We start from the raw sequence: 18,029 nt of genomic DNA, 5'->3' as shown, positions 1-18,029 counted from the left end.
AGCCTCGGTTGCAGTGTTACCATTGATATCGTTATTTGCACAGCTCAATTTGTGAGTGTGTAATGACAGTATTGGGACAGCTCTGCATATTATGTTAAGTAAACAGTCAACATACACGATCACTCTTGAAAATGGAGCCTAGATTGATTTTTCTTGACAGGATATGAAAATGTCTCTTTTGTGTTTTTTTAGAGAGTGTGGATTTTGCTACCCAATATCTCCTGCTGTGTTTGTGATTGGTGTTCCATTCCTTTTACATGTTAATATTGGAATACATTTGTTGTTACTATTTGCTTACTGTGTGACTGACTGTGATTATCTCTTATGATTGGAAGACTATGTAATTTTGGGGTTTATTTATGGAAAGGACAAAGGCAGTTTAAATAAAGCGTCTACCTTAACTAAGGCTCAATCCCAATTCTGTCCCAGTCTTTGGTATTGTTTACTATATATTTAATTATTCATCAGTTACCAAATTTAACATATTTCCCAGAGCAGTCTTTTTTTTTTGCTCTAAATTGTACCCGCATGACATATTGCTTATGTTAAATAGCGTCGACCATTTGGTACTTGTAAACAAAGCAGTTTAAAGCAAGACAAAGGCCTATAGAACAAATTTAGAGGCACGTGATGAAAACACTGACAATTATCTACTAATTGACAAAATGGGATTATACTTTATTTTAGTAATTTATGTACAGTATAAATCTTAGACGGACAAACATGCTTAAATGTCTTAAGTTATTAGATCTGACACACATTTTCATCCCAAAATTGTGTGTCCCCCTACTTAATCGTAGATATCAGAAAAAACGTAAAGAAAGAATTCTAAATGTTTGGGACCTGTGGGCTGAGCTGCATAAACATAATTTAGGTCAACATAGAAATGTTCACACATTTTGTAGTGACACACTGGTGTTATTCTCTTGAAGAACTTTTCATTTGTGCGGTCTGATCAATACTTTCCAAAACTTCCTCCGTTGTGCCAGCAGGATCTACAAAACACATAGAATACATAATATAGAGGGTAATGTGTTGTCAGAGTTCTGCTATTATTGTAAGGGTGGTGGTTTATTTTGCTGTGTATTTTAATTTCACATTCAATGGTTCAATGAGATTATTTCATCCTCTTCCTAAATGTGTAAACTACACTTGTATACCGTAGCTTTGTTGGTGCATTCCCAATTGCCTGCAACGTAGTCAGCTGGGAGCCCCCACCACCCCAAACAGCACGAGTGGACAGAAAATTTCTGTTTATACAATTTTTCATAACTCTGGGGTCTTTTTCGTTCAACCAATCAAACTACATGAAAAGTGTTTTTGATTATGCATAAACATCCCTGCCGTATAATTTGCAGGTTTAATCCTGCAGGCAGTATCAGATACTGTATTTGTACATGTAAACGTCTAGTTGAACAGCTGCCTCCTGTTACTGTATTTCGCTTCACCACCATCTGTTAGGAATTGGACAAGCTGATATACATCTGTTTACTTATCAGGCCATAATTGTACCGACTCTTCTTAAATACTCCAATCAGCTACATTTGGTGATACTGTACTACGGAACTCAGTATTTTGTACAACATATCAGTGGGAAACACTTTAGGTCATCATAATGAGCTGCATCAGAAAGTACAGGATCTAGTTTTCCCATTTTTTGCATAAAGATGTCCCAGTTAAAGATGTTGTAGCACATTAGCTGTGTGTGTGTTAATATTTCCCTCTGTGTTTCTGTCCCTGTAGGCCCACCTCTTCCAGCCGTCATTCTACGTTGGCGGCACGCTGTGAGAAAAGATTCCACTCTTCAGTGCTTCAGCACTCCTCAGACACTTGACCTTGACATCCAAATGCTGTTTGCCAATTTTTGTGCCAGTGGCCTTTTGTGAGTTATGACAACGGCAGCTCACGAAAGAGTGCCCTTCTCCTTCTCTCATCAGTGAGAAGACCATGTGATATCATGAAGAAGGGTCCTAGAAGTCTACTCTTCAAAGAGTCTGTTTGCAAGATATGAGTATTTTGAGCCCGGGGACGGACAATAAATCAAACCTTGTGGGAGTCGTGGGAGGCCCAGAAGAATACCACAGAGGCATGCAGTCAGAGGAGTTATTTAGCAGGAAACTCAAAGCCCTCAATGGTACCATGGGACCACCAGGCTCCAACATGCAGGGCAAACTTGAATGTCCCGGCAAAACAAATGGTACTCCAGCCATGCCTAAAATGGGTGTCAGGGCCAGGGTAACAGAATGGCCACCAAGGAAAGATGGATGGGATGGACGGCCATCACCAAACTATCAGAGTGTGATACAAATATTTCAGAACGGCCAGCAGGACCATACTGTGGAATTACTTGCTCAAGATGAACCAGTCTGTTTGGAGGTAGACTATTCTGATGCGAAGTATACATTGAGTGACCTTCTTAGCCACTCACCATTGAAAGGTCTTCACCCTATTCGTCAACGCAGCAACAGTGATGTCACCATCAGTGACATTGACTCTGAAGACGTAGTAGACCAGACAGCAGTCAATCCGAACACCGGGGCTTCTTTACATCGTGAATATGGAAGTACATCCTCTATTGACCGCCAAGGTTTAAGTGGGGATGGCTTTTTTACCATGCTCAAGGGCTACAGAGTGGATACCTTGGACCACCGCAGTGTACCACCCGTGGGTTTTCCAGAGTTGTTGCGCTGTGATGCCTCCCTCTCCCCCAGCTTACAGACAGCAGCGCAGATAGCCAGGGGGGAGTTTGTCACAATACCAGGCTACGACTATATTGACAGCTCTTTCCTCTACAGCAGAGAACGGGAAAAGTCCTTCATGAGGCGTCTTAAGTCAGAGTCATCTGAAACATCTTTGTTCAGGAAATTGCGGACAATTAAGAGCGAAAGTGATGCTTTGAGACTCTCTCTGGAGGATGATCGACGACCACTGAGCTTTCAAAAATGCTTTGCCCATTATGATGTTCAGAGTGTTCTTTTTAACATCAGTGATGCTGTAGCAAACCGAGCAAACCTGAGCCAGAGGAAGAACACCACTACTGGGGCTTCAGCTGCTTCTGCCGGGGGCTTCTGTGGTGTTGGAGCCAGTGCTTTACCGGGACCAGGACCAGATGCTGGAGCAATAGGATGTAGTAGTGGAAATGCTCCCTTCTTTGAGTCACCACTAGGGAGCCGGGAAGACTTGAACCCAAAGGAGAACTTGGATGCCGATGAGGGGGACGGAAAGAGCAATAGCCTCGTATTGGGCTGCCCACACTTTCGCAATGAAATCGGCGGTGAGGGCGAGAGAAAAATTTCACTTTCCAGAACCAACAGTGCCAACTACAGTGGACTGTCAGAGAGCTGCTCCTTTGAATCCTCACTAAGCTCCCACTGCACCAATGCAGGCGTCTCTGTATTGGAGGTGCCTCGAGAAAACCAGCCCATTCATAGGGAGAAGGTCAAACGCTACATCATTGAGCACATTGACCTTGGTGCATACTACTACCACAAGTTCTTCTATGGAAAGGGTAAGAAATCTCTCTAGATGTTTCTCTGCCTGTATTTCTCTCGTCCTGCAACACAGTCTATCATTTTATCAGATAGCATTTTTTGCACAAGCGCTTCCCTCACCCTTTGTTTTATTGTGCTAAATTGAGCATCTTGAGTATTTTACCCTATAAAACTAAGTGTGCTTTTAGATCATAGATTTGTGTTTTCTAGACCAACAATCCGACTGACCTGCAGAGCAAGATTACTTTTTGATATTAGCCTGTCAAGGGGTTGCTGGTTAACAGTGAAGTAAAAATGGTGGAAATATTCTAAATATAGCATGCAAACAACAAATGGAACGATGCCATTTTTGAGGTGGCGGACATTAGTTTGGCTTTAGCTCACAACCCATGTCAGTATTCTAAATACTCTCGCAACCTTGTGAAATTTCTCCACAATGTTACACAAAATACAAGTAAACGTGATCATTATTCACAAATTGTGCGACAAAAATATCATAATAAACGACTCCTTGGAATATATTTCCCTGAGAAAAAGCCAGTACAGTGGGAAAGCAAGTTCCCCAGTGGAACGGCCTTAGCTCATCATATCAGATATCTTGACATCCCAGTTATTTGTACAGGACCAGATGATATTGGGGCTAGGACAATAGCTGGCTTGTGTTGGGTTCAAGGGTGTATGTTTCTCTTCCTTGGGAGAGGAGCGGTCATGTCCTCTCTTGATATTGCTCTCAACCTTGCTGAGAAGCTGTGCTTGGTCATGTAAGACGTAAAGGGTTCGTCATACTCGCACGGGCGGCGACCGCGCTGACGTCACTGCGGCTATCCCGCACGCACTTTGCCTTTATACTCGAGCGCAACCCACACGCTCAGTTTTGAAAATGTACTGCAGTTCACCTCCAAGTTGGGGGTGTCGCTACGGCTGGTATTGGCTAGGACGCCACAGGGTGGAGTTTCCTCTGCATTTTTATGGCCATTTCTGGTAGCCGTTTTTACTTTCTTTTCAGTAACACGGAACAAAGCAACAACAATGGTGACCGTGGAACAGTGTCTGCTAGAAAAAATGCACCTAGATGACCAGATGATACATTTAATTATGCTGCAAAATCAATCGAGAAGGCAGCGGTGTAGATGGTATGTAGAACCAAGGGGCACGTTGAGTCATCAGAGCATGTGACTAAAACGGACCAAAGACGAGAGATAATCTCTGTGGGGTTCGACGTGCAGCAACAATTTTTGCCGTGTGCGCGTCAAGCTACCCAGAGGGACCGCACGGGCCAATTCGTCGGTCACGTGATGCAATGCGGCCGTTGTCGGCCGTGCGAGGGAGTATAAAGAGGTTTTAAGAAGTAAGCAAGAGGGTGTGTTGCAGCTGTTCCCCATGGGGGGCAGTGGGGAGCGTGGTTGGAAATATCCATGCCAGCCCAACCCATCAAATCATTATGCATGTCTGTTTTCCCACTGTTTTAGGATTGGCTGCTCTCAGCAGATTGGATTTCCCAACCTTAAGCCCCACAGAAAACAGCTGCTTCACCTTTTAACACTGGCAGATGCCTGAATGTCCTCAAAAACATGCTCGGCTTTAAATTAAACTCAGTGTGAGTTTGGAACTTCAGTTAAAGCCCTCCTGAGGTTAATGAGACTAGAACTGTATGTTTAGATGTACCATTGAACTTCTTCGGATAATCATTGACTGTGAAAGGTTCCCTCCCTCCCTCACTCTCTCATGAAATGGTTCTGTATCATGTTTAACCTCTCTGGTAACACAGGCCACCACATATAGCTTCCATCCATCCATCCATCCATTTTCTGAGCCTCTTATCCTCACAAGGGTCACGGGGGTGCTGGAGCCTATCCCAGCTATCTTCGGGCAGGAGGCGGGGTACACCCTGAACTGGTTGCTAGCCAATCGCAGCACATATAGCTTCTATAGCTGAAGTACCGTGTGCAGCTGTCACTTTGGTTTTCTTGTTCATCTCTTTTTGTAATGATGATGCTTTTTCACAGTTTGTGAATGTAGCCATTGCCCTTTTTATGAGGTGTTTTATTGGAGAGACAAGTTTGTCACCACCTCAGACACATACACACCCGTGCACAAACAAAGATGCAGACTCACACGAGCATGACCACGTGTCACTACTTTAAAGAATGCTTTTATCAGTCTGCCCTGCTGAACATTGATCTCAGTGATTGCTTAAAGCCACATTTGCATCAGCATGGGTGTTGATCCCCAAGACACCCCTAATGGACGGTGTTTTTCCACAATCAAAGGCCAGGCTCTCTTTCAGGACCTGGCCATTTGTCACATCTTGTATGTTGCAAGGCACTGAACTAAAGAGGCCTAATATGTTATAAAACACTGTTGCACCAGATATTTAAAATTAAAAGTGACACATTTGATGTTATTGCTTGTGGAGGTTTGAAGTGGCTGTGCAATGCGAAGCTGCAAGAAGACAAGCTTGAGGTGTTATTTGAAATGACAACCCAAACAATCTATTTCTTAACCTTTGGCGTATGTTCAACACCAGGTGATGTGAGCCAGTGACATGTTACGAAAGAGTGTTGAAAATAAACTTTCCGCTACAGTCAACACCATCAGTATTCAGTTGCCTCTTGGCCTTCTACCAGCGTTTGACCTCACATGGATAACCTGGCTGACCTTGATACAGTTGATTTATTATTAATGCTTAAATGCGCTTTGCTCTTAGTCAATACAAAAATGACAGGGTGCTGTGCATTTAAGATGCACAGTCTAAGCAGCATGGACCCAACATCAAACCTCTGCAGGAATTATATAATGAGCATGATCCAAAGAATCTTCACTTTTTCTGGCTTCATCTCAAAATGGTATGTTTGTTTTGGGATCATAAATTCATCAATTCCAGATGCAAAAACAATAATATAAACCCGCTCTCACTAAGCTCCTACTGTCTGAATAAAAAAATCCATTCATATCCAGCATTAGAATGCAGCCTACTGATAGTGATGAGTTACAGTGGCTCAAAGGAAATTTACAAAGCTCTATTTTCATTTATTGTTACAATGTTTTGGGTGGTTGTTGTGTTGTTGTTTTTTTACATTAAATCCAAGATCTCCTGTGTTCTAATTATGAGTGAATCCATTTTAAATGTTCGCTCCCCACTTACTTTCATCATTTGTCAAAGCTTGACTTTTAAATCTCGAACCTTTTACAGCATTAAATTCAGCACATATCCAGGGACAATTTGTTGTTTTGATCACTACTCAAAGTCTTCACAAATGCCTGAGAAAGGTCTGGAATACATGTCAACGTTAAACTGTTGAGATTAATTTGATCTTTTTTGAATGCATCTCCAGAGCATCAAAACTATTTTGGGGTAGACGACCATCTGGGACCTGTGGCAGTCAGCATCCGCAGGGAGCGGCTGGATGACGGGAAGGAGAAAGATGGAATGCAGTACAACTATCGAATCACCTTCAGAACCAGTCAGGTAAACTTAATGCTCTGTTGCTTGCTATTTCTTTCCGCCCTGCTTAGTGTCATAAATTGGACTGCAACTTTTACAAATCCATGGTAGAGACACCTAATTCTGTGAGAGTATTGAACTGTCTTCTGAACATGCTTTTAAATGCTATTCCTCACGTTGCCTTCAGCACAACATTCAGTCACTGAGGTCATTCTGTCATGAACGGAACAGAGGATAGGACCCATAGATGCACGACATCAAAACAAATGGACAGTTTCAAAAAGAGAGCTTTAATACACGGGCAGAGGTCGGTACACAGGCAGGCAATCCCAAAAAAGGCAACAGTATCCAAAAACGTGAGGCAAAAAGGCGTGGTCGATAATCGGAACAGGGTCTAGTCTTACTGTGAGTCTGTGACGTGGAAATAAGGAATGCTGGAACGCGACGACAAGGTACAACGAACTGGCAACCAGAAAGAATGAGACAGGAGGTTAAATGTGTGGGGTAATTAGGGTAAACGAGGCACAGGTGGGGAAGATGCTCTCAGGAACAGGTGTGTACGAGACAAGGGGAAGACAACAACCAGAACACACACCCATGACACATTCAAGCAGTGCAAGGGTGTTTTCAGATGAAAAGCAACCTCTGCTATACAGAGGTGACGCACAGAGACTGTAACCATGTCTGATGGAAGCACCTCTGAGTTGATACGTTTTATAACGTAACGTATTTCATATTAAATACACACGGTTGCTCTTCTTGAACCTAAATTGAAGATAGTGGTTATTGAATACTGCTAAAAGAGAGGAACATTTATATTAAAAAAAACAAAGGGTTCGATTGCGGTTAGCGGCACGGTAGCTGACCGACCGGTTAGCACATCTGCCTCACATTTCTGAGTGTCGGGGTTAAAATCAGGCCAAACCTGTGTGAAATTTGCATGTCCTCCCCGTGTCTGCGTGGGTTTCTCCTCCCACATACCCAAAATGCATGGACAACTCTAATTTGTCCAAAGGTGTGAACAGGAGTGTGAATGGTTTTATGTGTGCACTGCGATTGGCTGGCGACCAGCTCAGGGTGTACCCCGCCTCTTGCCCAGAGTCAGCTGAGATAGGCACCAGTACACCTGCGATCCTCGTGAGGATAAGCTATTCAGAAAATGGATCGATGCATGGATGATTGGGGTTACAGCATTAGTTTGTTTATTTTATCCACTCAAACGTACATGATATTTTATATATATATTTTTCTGACATTTTGTAATTTAGGCAATTTACTGTACAGTGTCATAAACTACTGGAGAATGCCCTGTGGCTTAGCTATCAAACTCAAGGCCTGGGGGCCAGATATAGCCCCCACTTCATTTTATGTGGCCCGTGAAAGAAGAACATGTGCAGCTTCCGCTACTTCTAAAATTGCCAATCGTCTTCACTTTTAATAATGTTGAGCAATTGCAGGCATTTTCTGTCAACAACCCATCCATCCGTCCGTTTTCTGAGCCACTTCTCCTCACTAGGGTCGCGGGCGTGCTGGAGCCTATCCCAGCTATCATCAGGCAGGAGGCGGGGTACACCCTGAACTGGTTGCCAGCCAATCGCAGGGCACATACAAACAAACAACCATTCGCACTCACATTCACACCTACGGACAATTTAGAGTTGTCAATTAACCTACCATGCATGTTTTTGGGACGTGGGAGGAAACCGGAGTGCCCGGAGAAAACCCACGCAGGCACGGGGAGAACATGCAAACTCCACACAGGCGGGGCCGGGGATTGAAGAGTATTGAACTGTTCTGAGGACTCCGGTCCTCAGAACTGTGAGGCACACGCTCTAACCAGTCGGCTACCGTGCCGCCCTGTTAACAACCCACTTTTAAAAATAAATGTAAGAGTTTTAGTTGTAAAAAATACTGTTCCTTGACTTTGTGTTTCACTGATGGTGTAGTGGTATACTCGCCTGACGTTGGTGCGGGCAGCGTGGGTTCAGTTCCGGTCTGAATGTGAGTGTGTATAGTGTCCGTGTCTATATGTGACCTGCGACTGCCTGGCGACCAGTTCAGGGTGTAGTCCGACTTTCACCCGAAGTCAGCTGGGATAGGCTCCAGTACCCCGCGAACCTAACCAGGACAAGCAGTGTTGAAAATGAACAGATGGACTTTGTGTTTCAAAAAAGTTATCCATAATTTTTTCTCTATACTGTATGTAATAATATGAGGGGATTATACATTTATATGGGTTCACAGTCATAACAGCCTTCTACACCATAACTACAGTGTGACCCGAACAAAAATTAGTTTGACACCCCTGCCCTGTGGGATACATCTCACTTTACAAGGAAAGTTGTGAATCGATTTTTGGGCTGTTATTACTTACCAATGACATTCCTGTGAATTTTAAATCACTGTAAAAATGGACATGGAACCGGCTTCTGCGAATTTTAATTCACTGTAAAAATGGACATGGGTTTTGCTCATATAATTTTTTTTAATTCTTGTTTCCTCAACATAAGTAGAATTATTTTCATCCTAGTGGCGGGAAAGTGTGTTCTTTAATTATAGTCAACGGCAGGTATCTCTTGACTGAGCCTCTGCCATGCCAAACATACCGGCTGCCTTGCTCAACAGCCTCACTTTGAGTTATTACAGCTTCCTGGCCTTGACTGGCCATGAAAAGAAGGGGAAGCTTACATTCCCCAAATCTACATTAAACACCTAAATGCATCCAGTGGTTCTGTGACAGTCATGGCTCAGTTGGTCAGTCTTGCAGATGCTGTCTCCTTGCCACTGGCCTTGCACGCTCTCCCCCACCCACACAAATACAATTTTATTAATCCACAATCTGGAGTGCTCCATCTCATGGTCCCTGTTGGTACAGGAACCCTCTCACTGATAGATGCTTGGTGGTCTCAGCCAATGAATAATTCAGGTGCAACAGATGTGTCAGGCAAAGAAATGTCACCGATATCCAGTACCATTCTTAGGTTTTTGCAGCACTCCCTCAATAAAGCAATGTATCTGGGTCATGCAAACCCGGCATGTAGCACGCAGTTTGAACTCCCAAACCACTGGAGCGTCTATTTGCATGGGCTCCTATCATTAAGCCCCAGCGCTCTTTGTCTCTGTGTCCCACTCTTTGCTTGGTGTTAAGTAATCTGCTTTTCAGCATGCCACTCTCTCAGGCAGCCATTGACTGCTGACATTTACAGTAAATCCGTAGGCTGTACAGATAGGAGATTCATAGGTGTAAATTTGTCTGCAATGTTCCAAACAACAACACGTCGTTACAGCCTGCATGTTTTAAAGCTGTTTGCTTCAACCATTACCGGCACATTAATGATCGTAACACTAAAATACGACTTAACGTCTAGTGTTCAGTTAGACTTTTAATTATTTACAATGGGAGATGTTAATGCTGCCCATTGGCGCTGTAATGAGCCATTGCCCTGAATAGCACGGCATAACATGAAATTGTATTACTGTATAACTGGATCTTGCAGGAACAAGGATGTGTCTACCCATTTTGATATTGGTACATGGTAGGAGAGAGCACAGAGTCGTAACCCTAATACGTTTACGGCCACAACTTTTGGTACACCTGCATGAAGAGAGACAATACAATATCCATCTATCCATCCATTTTCTACCGCTTATCCGAGGTCGGGTCGCAGGCGCAGTAGCTTTAGCAGGGATGCCCAGACTTCCCTCTCCCCAGCCACTTCATCCAGCTCTTCCAAGGGGATCCCGAGGCGTTCCCAGGCTAGCTGAAAGACGTAGTCTCTCCAGCGTGTCCTGGGTCGTCCCCGGGGTCTCTTCCTGGTGGGACGTGCCCAGAACACCTCACCGGGGAGGCGTCCAGGAGGCATCCGAATACGATGCCCCAGCCACCTCATCTGACTCCTCTCGATGTGGAGGAGCAGCGGCTATACTCTGAGATCCTCCCGGATGACCGAGCTTCTCACCCTTTCTGTAAGGGAGAGCCCGGACACCCTGCGGAGGAAACTAATTTCAGCCGCTTGTATCCGGGATCTTGTTCTTTCGGTCACGACCCACAACTCGTGACCATAGTTGAGGGTAGGAACGTAGATCGACCGGTAAATTGAGAGCTTCGCCTTTCGGCTTAGCTCCTTCTTTACCACAACAGACCGATATAAAGTCCGCATCACTGCAGACGCTGCACTGATCCGCCTGTCGATCTCCCGTTCCATTCACAATACAATACAATAGTCAAACGATAATACTGCCCAGTTTTGATCAAAATTTTCAAAACGATATTAATTAAAGAATATGTGTGCAGTGGTGTAGAACAGGCGGCACGGTAGTGGACTGGTTAGCACATCTGCCTCACAGTTCTGAGGACCAGGGTTCGAATCCCAGCCCCGCCCGTGTGGAGTTTGCATGTTCTCCCCGTGCCTGCGTGGGTTTGCTCCGGGCACTCCGGTTTCCTCCCACATCCCAAAAACATGCAGGTTGATTGAAGACTCTAAATTCCCCTTCGGTATGAATGTGCACGCGAATGGTTGTTTGTTTATATGTGCCCTGCGATTGGCTGGCGACCAGTTCAGGGTGTACCCCGCCTCTCGCCCGAAATTGAACATTACTTAACTGCCTCAAATTAGAGCTCTGATATCTGTACACTCTCATAGGTTAGGTGTACTCAATGTTGTGTCCAGTCTGTAGGTATTGCATAAAACAGAGCGTACCGTAGTTGCTCAGCCTTTGCCATCTATATCCTGACAGCTGACAACCCTCCGAGGAGCCATCCTGGAAGATGCAATCCCATCCACAGCACGACATGGGACAGCCCGTGGGTTACCGCTGAAGGAAGTACTTGAATATGTAATCCCAGAGCTCAATATCCAATGCTTGAGGCTGGCAATCAACTCCCCTAAAGTCCCAGAGCAACTTCTCAAGTTGGATGAACAAGGGGTAAGTGCAGATCTCTTTAATTAGTGATGTTGGATGTTAAATGTCACATTGATGTATTCTTCCAAATAATTTGACATTTTGGGGAATGTTTTGGGAGCACCTCTGTATTCATTATTAACAACATAGAAATTGAATGTCTTAACAGAAGGTTAAACCCATAAGCGTGCCTGCCACCGAGGTAATGGCTGTTCTGAACAATATTCAAGTAAAAAGGACACAGGATGCGAAATGTGTATCATATTCGGAGAATGATGAGGGTCTTGCTATGAAGTCATTTAAAAATGTTTACGCTGACCCGAGCATATAATTCCTGCAATTCAAACCACTTGTGCAGTCGACCGTATTCGGCTGAAAATATTTAGCAATTTATTTCATATCAAATGTGAATGTGTTATTCGTGTCATTAAAGGCCCTGTAAAGGAAATATACTGTATGTCTTGCAAATTTGACACACCACAGACAAGTGTGTTGTGAAAGACCCTGGCCAACTTTGAATGAGGCTTTAAAATGGTAAAATATATATCAAGCATTTGTTCTCAAACGCTGTGAGTGTGTCCGCTGAATGTGGTGAACCCCTGCCACGCTCAACAGTTAATTGTCAATGGGGCTTGGGGGGGTGAGGTCTCATGCAAGGGGCCAAGCGAGTCACTGGGAACCCTTTTTAAAAAATCTGGGAAAAAGAAATAGTGAAAAACAATTTAACACCAAGGGCTCTATTTTCGTAGACAGTGCTGCGTTTCAGCGTAAAAATTAGTACATCTTGATTTTCGTGCAAGCGCAAGACTCGCTGCAGGTGTTTGCCAAGGTGGCTACGCCAAGCTGGGCTTGGTGGAATGAAATCTTGGGGTGAAAAGTCCCTGTAAACTTACCCGTACTGGGACTACTGCTACGTTTTGGTGCATGTGCTCTCATGTGATTGTGGTGAAATAGATCGAGGCAAATGGAGGCAGACAGACACGTGAGCTCCTCTGATGTGTGGTGCATGGCGGACTTATTTCAACAGCTGGCATCCAACCCTCTTAATTGTTGTAGAAAGCAATTACTTGAAAGCATTATTTTTATAATAATGTAACACCTGGGAGTGGGGGGGGGGGGGTGTTGATGGAGGGGATGTACAATAGATAGATAAGGTCCGTGTGCTCGTATTTAAGCCACCAGCGGTTTTCATCAGCTCATTCTGGACTCAGTAATTGTTCCTGCTAATGTTCAATCCTCCAGTCTTCTATGTCCTATTCCTCGTACAGAGACGTCTCCATGCATGACTATTGTGATGCTTTTAAAGGGAATTAAAGAAGCCGCTTCGATCAGACATGATTGAACTCTGCTGTGACGACTCCCACACCAGCGCAGACATCCCACTTTTAGATGTGCTGGAGATACGCCGATCCATAAAATTACCAAAACCATGTGTAGCCAGGCTCCTCTCAGAGTTACGGCAAGTGCATTGTGGATTCCTACTAGTTCCAAAAATAGAGACCTGGGTGATGAGCTGTGTTGTGTTTGTGTCAAATATACCTTTTGAAATTATGGCCCAAATTCTCCACTGTTTAGTACGACATACATTAGTTCAAAGTCTTTATTTTCATCAAAAACCTTCTAACAGTTATTCAAAAACTAAACTATGATTTCACTTTAAATAGGGACTTATTGGAACCTTTTCAGATATGCTGGGGACAGAAGACAGCAAATATCACACTTTATTATATTCAATATAAATTCTACACACTCGACCTGCATTGATTATTTAGACTCTTCCGATCTGATTTCTGAAGTAACACATTTAATAACTTGATTCTGTGCTCGTGATGGCATATTTTGCTTGATTGGTGCAGGATGTCACGTGAGGTTATCTAGATGTGAGTGGTCTTTTAGTGATAAGAACACTGACAGGTATTAGATTTATTGGACAGGAAGAAGTGTGCAGGGATTAAGCAACATTGCATTTGGTTGTCTGAGGCTCCCTAGTAGAGATATGGCTACTTATCAACGTAATTACATTTGTTAACATGAAGCATTCTTTCCAAATGTCAGGGGATTGCCTCTTAAAATGTGAATGACAGTGCCATTTCCCTCTGGTATATCAGGATTTTGTTCCACAGTGTAAACAGGAGGAGTCAAGTGACCGCTCTAAAGTGAGTTAAATGTAATTAAGATTGTAATGATTTTGCTCATAACCACAAGATGACTTTGTTTGAAGATGTTGAATTATAATAGTCACCACTTTTATATTCGGCATCTTTATTTGTTTACACTCCTGATTTGATCATTAACATTATTGTTGCTGTATAAATGTTTAATAAGGCAAGAAAACTGGATTTTCAGCATCTCAATAATGTGACAGGAAAGATTGCAACTTCGACAGACTTTCGTTTTATGATTGTGCATGTACAGTGGTGAGTGTGGAACAGTTGGATTTCTTCCCCCCGCATATGTTTGCATGTCTATCAGATTATGTGTTTGCATGGCTAGTGAGAGGCCTTCAGAGTATCTACATTATCGAAAATCCCTCGTAGCTTCTCATTCGGTTACTGAAATGGCCAGGATGTAAAAGGAGATAAGAGCACATAAATGTATTTTACATGTGTGCGCATGGACTGGGAAATGCATCAGCCTGCTAGACATTTTGGGATGTGATTTTAGGTCATATAAATTATATTCTTAAGTAAGCTATTAATGTAAAATCTAAAATATCTGTTCCCTCCATCTAGAAAATTACCAGACCCTTTCTTTTACCATCCCTATTACATTATCTCAAACATTGTACATTTAATTTTTACAAGGACAGATGGGAACAAGTAGTAGCCTCTTGGTGTTAGATAATAGTATCCTTGTAATAAATGATTTACTGCCATTGTCTTCCATTCGTATCTTCACCAGAACTTTGTTAGAAACACAAATACTAGGTAATTTTGGATTTCTTTTTATCAGATCGATAGCTTCCATTCATTATCCTATAGTTAAACGGTCAAGCCAAATAATTTAAAGCCTACTGCATATTGAGATATGATTCAGATTTAAGTGAGAGTTGTTCACAGGTTCAATAACACATATGCCTCCTACTGAGGCTGTTATTGCAGTCCCTCCCCCCGCTTAAGAAAATCAATCACGTGCGATCTTATTTATACATGAGGATTAATAGAATTAATGCGCCCTCCTTTATTTTTCTTAAGTTCCCTATACGGTACATCGGTTAGTATAAGTGGCACTATTAATAACATGTTTTTCTATTTTTGTGGTTTGATGCCATGGAGATGAACCTATTTGTCATAGAGTGTTTCATGAGCTGAAACCACTTCAGGAAAAGCTTTCGGTAGATATATAGTGAGCTGTATCTCAGGAGATTTACCAATGCACTTGTTTTGTCCGCTATTATGTGTTTGCACTTTTCAAACAATGCCAAGTTCCCACCAATGTAATTCCCGTCAATTTAATTGTTCTTGCCATCAGCCAGTGTCTTAACAAGAGCAAAAAAGGTTAAGTGAACCAAAGAAATTTATTTTTTTTCAAAGGAAGGAACCGCATCTTGCCATTGCCACTGCTTGACATGGTATAAAAGCCTTCTGTCAGTGCTGCCACTTTAGTGCACAGCAGATTGCCTGATAGCGGAAGTCACCATGACAACAGTGTCAGCAATACACCAGGAGCTGATGACCTGTAAGGGAGGAAAAAAACAATTCTATTTTGTTGCTTTTACTTTTCACATCCACAGAAACCTTTTTGTTTTTTGCTGTAAAGACGTATTGACCCCGGGTCAAGTTCAAGATGTCTTCAAGTGAGGATACGGGCAACAGGTGCCAAATACAGAGGCTGGCGGTCATTTATTATTTCCCCTTTGACTCTTTGGTTTGGTCAGCTTCAAGGAACAGTGAGCCATTAAAAATTGATGATGGTGGAGAAGGCTCCATGTCATTTTGACCTGGCCAGTAATAATACCCACAGTAAAAAAACAAAACAAAAAAATCTGTAATGTTATGTTTTGACTCTGTTGACAAGACTTTGCCATTTAGGCATATCTTTATCAAAACTAAATACTGTAATAATAATGTTAGTCAAAATAAAAGCTTTCATGTGAGATCAAGTGCATATCTTTAAAGGTGTAGGTTTCATCTCATAGTTCCAATTCACAAATTCACTGCTCGTTAGCTGCAGCTACGTACAGTGAGTACGGAAAGTATTCAGACCCCCTTAAATTTCTCACTCTTTTTTATATTGCAGCCATTTGCTAAAATCATTTACCGTAAGTTCATCTTTTCTTCATTAATGTAGACAGAGCACCCCATATTGACAGAAAAAAACAGAATTGTTGAATTTTTTGCAGATTTATTAAAAAAGAAAAACTGAAATAACACACAGCCATAAGTATTCAGAACCTTTGCTGTGACACTCATATTTAACTCGTGTGCTGTCCATTTCTTCTGATCATCCTTGAGATGGTTCTACACCTTCATTGGAGTCCAACTGTGTTTGATTATACTGATTGGACTTGATTAGGAAAGCTACACACCTGTCTATATAAGACCTTACAGCTCACAGTGCATCTCAGAGCAAATGAGAATCATGAGGTCAAAGGAACTGCCTGAAGAGTTCAAAGACAGAATTGTGGCAAGGCACAGATCTGGCCAAGGTTACAAACAAATTTCTGCTGCACTTAAAGTTCCTAAGAGCACAGTGGCCTCCATAATTCTTAAATGGAAGAGGTTTGGGACGACCAGAACTCTTCCTAGAGCTGAGCGTCCGGCCAAACTGAGCAATCGGGGGAGAAAAGCCTTGGTGAGAGAGGTATAGAAGAACCCAAAGATCACTGTGGCAATTTGAAATGTGGACTTGTCCGACCACAGAACACTTTTCCACTTTGCATCAGTCCATCCTAGATGAGCTCGGGCCCAGAGACGCCAGAAGCGTTTTTGGGTGTTGTAGATAAATGGCTTTTGCTTTGCATAGTAGAGTTTCAAGTTGCACTTACGGATGTAGCACCAAACTATATTTACTGACATTGGTTTTCTGAAGTGTTCCTGAGCCCATGTGGTGATATCCTTGACACATTGATGTCGGTTTTTGATGCAGTGCCGTCTGAGGGATTGAAGGTCACAGGCATTCAATGTTGGTTTTCGGCCTTGCCGCTTACATGCAGTGATTTCTCCAGATTCTGAGAAACATTTGATGATATTGTGGACCGTAGATGATGAAATCCCAAAATTCCTTGCGATTGTACGTTGAGGAACATTGTCCTTAAACTGTTCGACTATTTTCTCACACACTTGTTCACAAAGAGGTGAACCTCGCCCCATCTTTGTTTGTGAATGACTGAGCAATTCAGGGAAGCTCCTTTTGTACCCAATCATGGCACCCACCTGTTCCCAATTAGCCTGTTCACCTGTGGGTGTTCCAAACAGGTGTTTGATGAGCATTCCTCAACTTTCTCAGTCTTTTTTGCCACCTGTCCCAGCTTTTTTGGAAAGTGTTGCAGCCATAAAATTCGAAGTTAATGATTATTTGCTAAAAACAATAAGGTTTATCAGTTTGACATTAAATATCTTTGTAGTGTATTCAATTAAATATTGGTTGAACATGATTTGCAAATCATTGTACAGTGTGCCCTCGTTTTTCACGGTTAATGGGGACCAGAACCCCCCGCGAAAGGTGAAAAACCGCTAAGTAGGATTTGCCCCCCTAGGAATTTTCGTGGATGTGTATGTGGGTACCAGAATGTTTAAAGTATGTAAACAGTATTTATACTTTACATATTTCAGACAAAGATTACAACAGTTCACGTATTTACTTAAATATTTAATTATAAAACCTTATACAGTAATTAACATTTATGATACAGTAATTAACATTCATCAACATTGCCTTCTTAGAGAGGCGAAGAGGCCTGTGTTGGTGACGGAGGAGAGACTCTCACTTGACTCGGAGACTCTTCTGCCCTCTTTGAGCAAGTCTAACAGTTTCACTTTTTCGCTGATTGTCATCATCTTCTTCTTCCTCTTGGGCGTTCGCAGGGGCACAGCGCTTCGGTGGCATTGTAAGGGCTTGCTTAACTAATAAAAAAAATGATCACTTGAACAAAAAAAGTTATTGCGAACACAACAGCGTGGACGAGACTGGGTGAGGCTGCGATGATGCCAAGCCAATCAGCTCACGGGATAAATCCACTCGTGCTCTCA

General features: G+C 42.7%; 1 protein-coding gene across 7 annotated transcripts in view; it reads left to right on the top strand.

The window, feature by feature from the left end:
* The window catches only part of LOC133409534 (signal-induced proliferation-associated 1-like protein 2), a 104,385-nt gene that overhangs the window by 42,121 nt on the left and 44,235 nt on the right, over nt 1–18,029 (top strand). For all 7 annotated transcript variants that reach the window (XM_061689663.1, XM_061689667.1, XM_061689661.1 and 4 more), the window contains exons 3-5: nt 1,744–3,508; nt 6,827–6,960; nt 11,674–11,862. In XM_061689663.1, the coding sequence (XP_061545647.1) occupies nt 2,008–3,508; nt 6,827–6,960; nt 11,674–11,862 (1,824 nt within the window). In that variant the 5' untranslated portion in view covers nt 1,744–2,007. The remainder of the gene's footprint in view (nt 1–1,743; nt 3,509–6,826; nt 6,961–11,673; nt 11,863–18,029) is intronic.

The sequence above is a fragment of the Phycodurus eques genome, chromosome 11 (assembly GCF_024500275.1).
Source record: "Phycodurus eques isolate BA_2022a chromosome 11, UOR_Pequ_1.1, whole genome shotgun sequence".
NCBI classification, from domain to species: Eukaryota; Metazoa; Chordata; class Actinopteri; order Syngnathiformes; family Syngnathidae; genus Phycodurus; species Phycodurus eques.
Note: the sequence above shows the minus strand (reverse complement) of the source record. Positions and strands in the feature narration are given on the sequence as shown.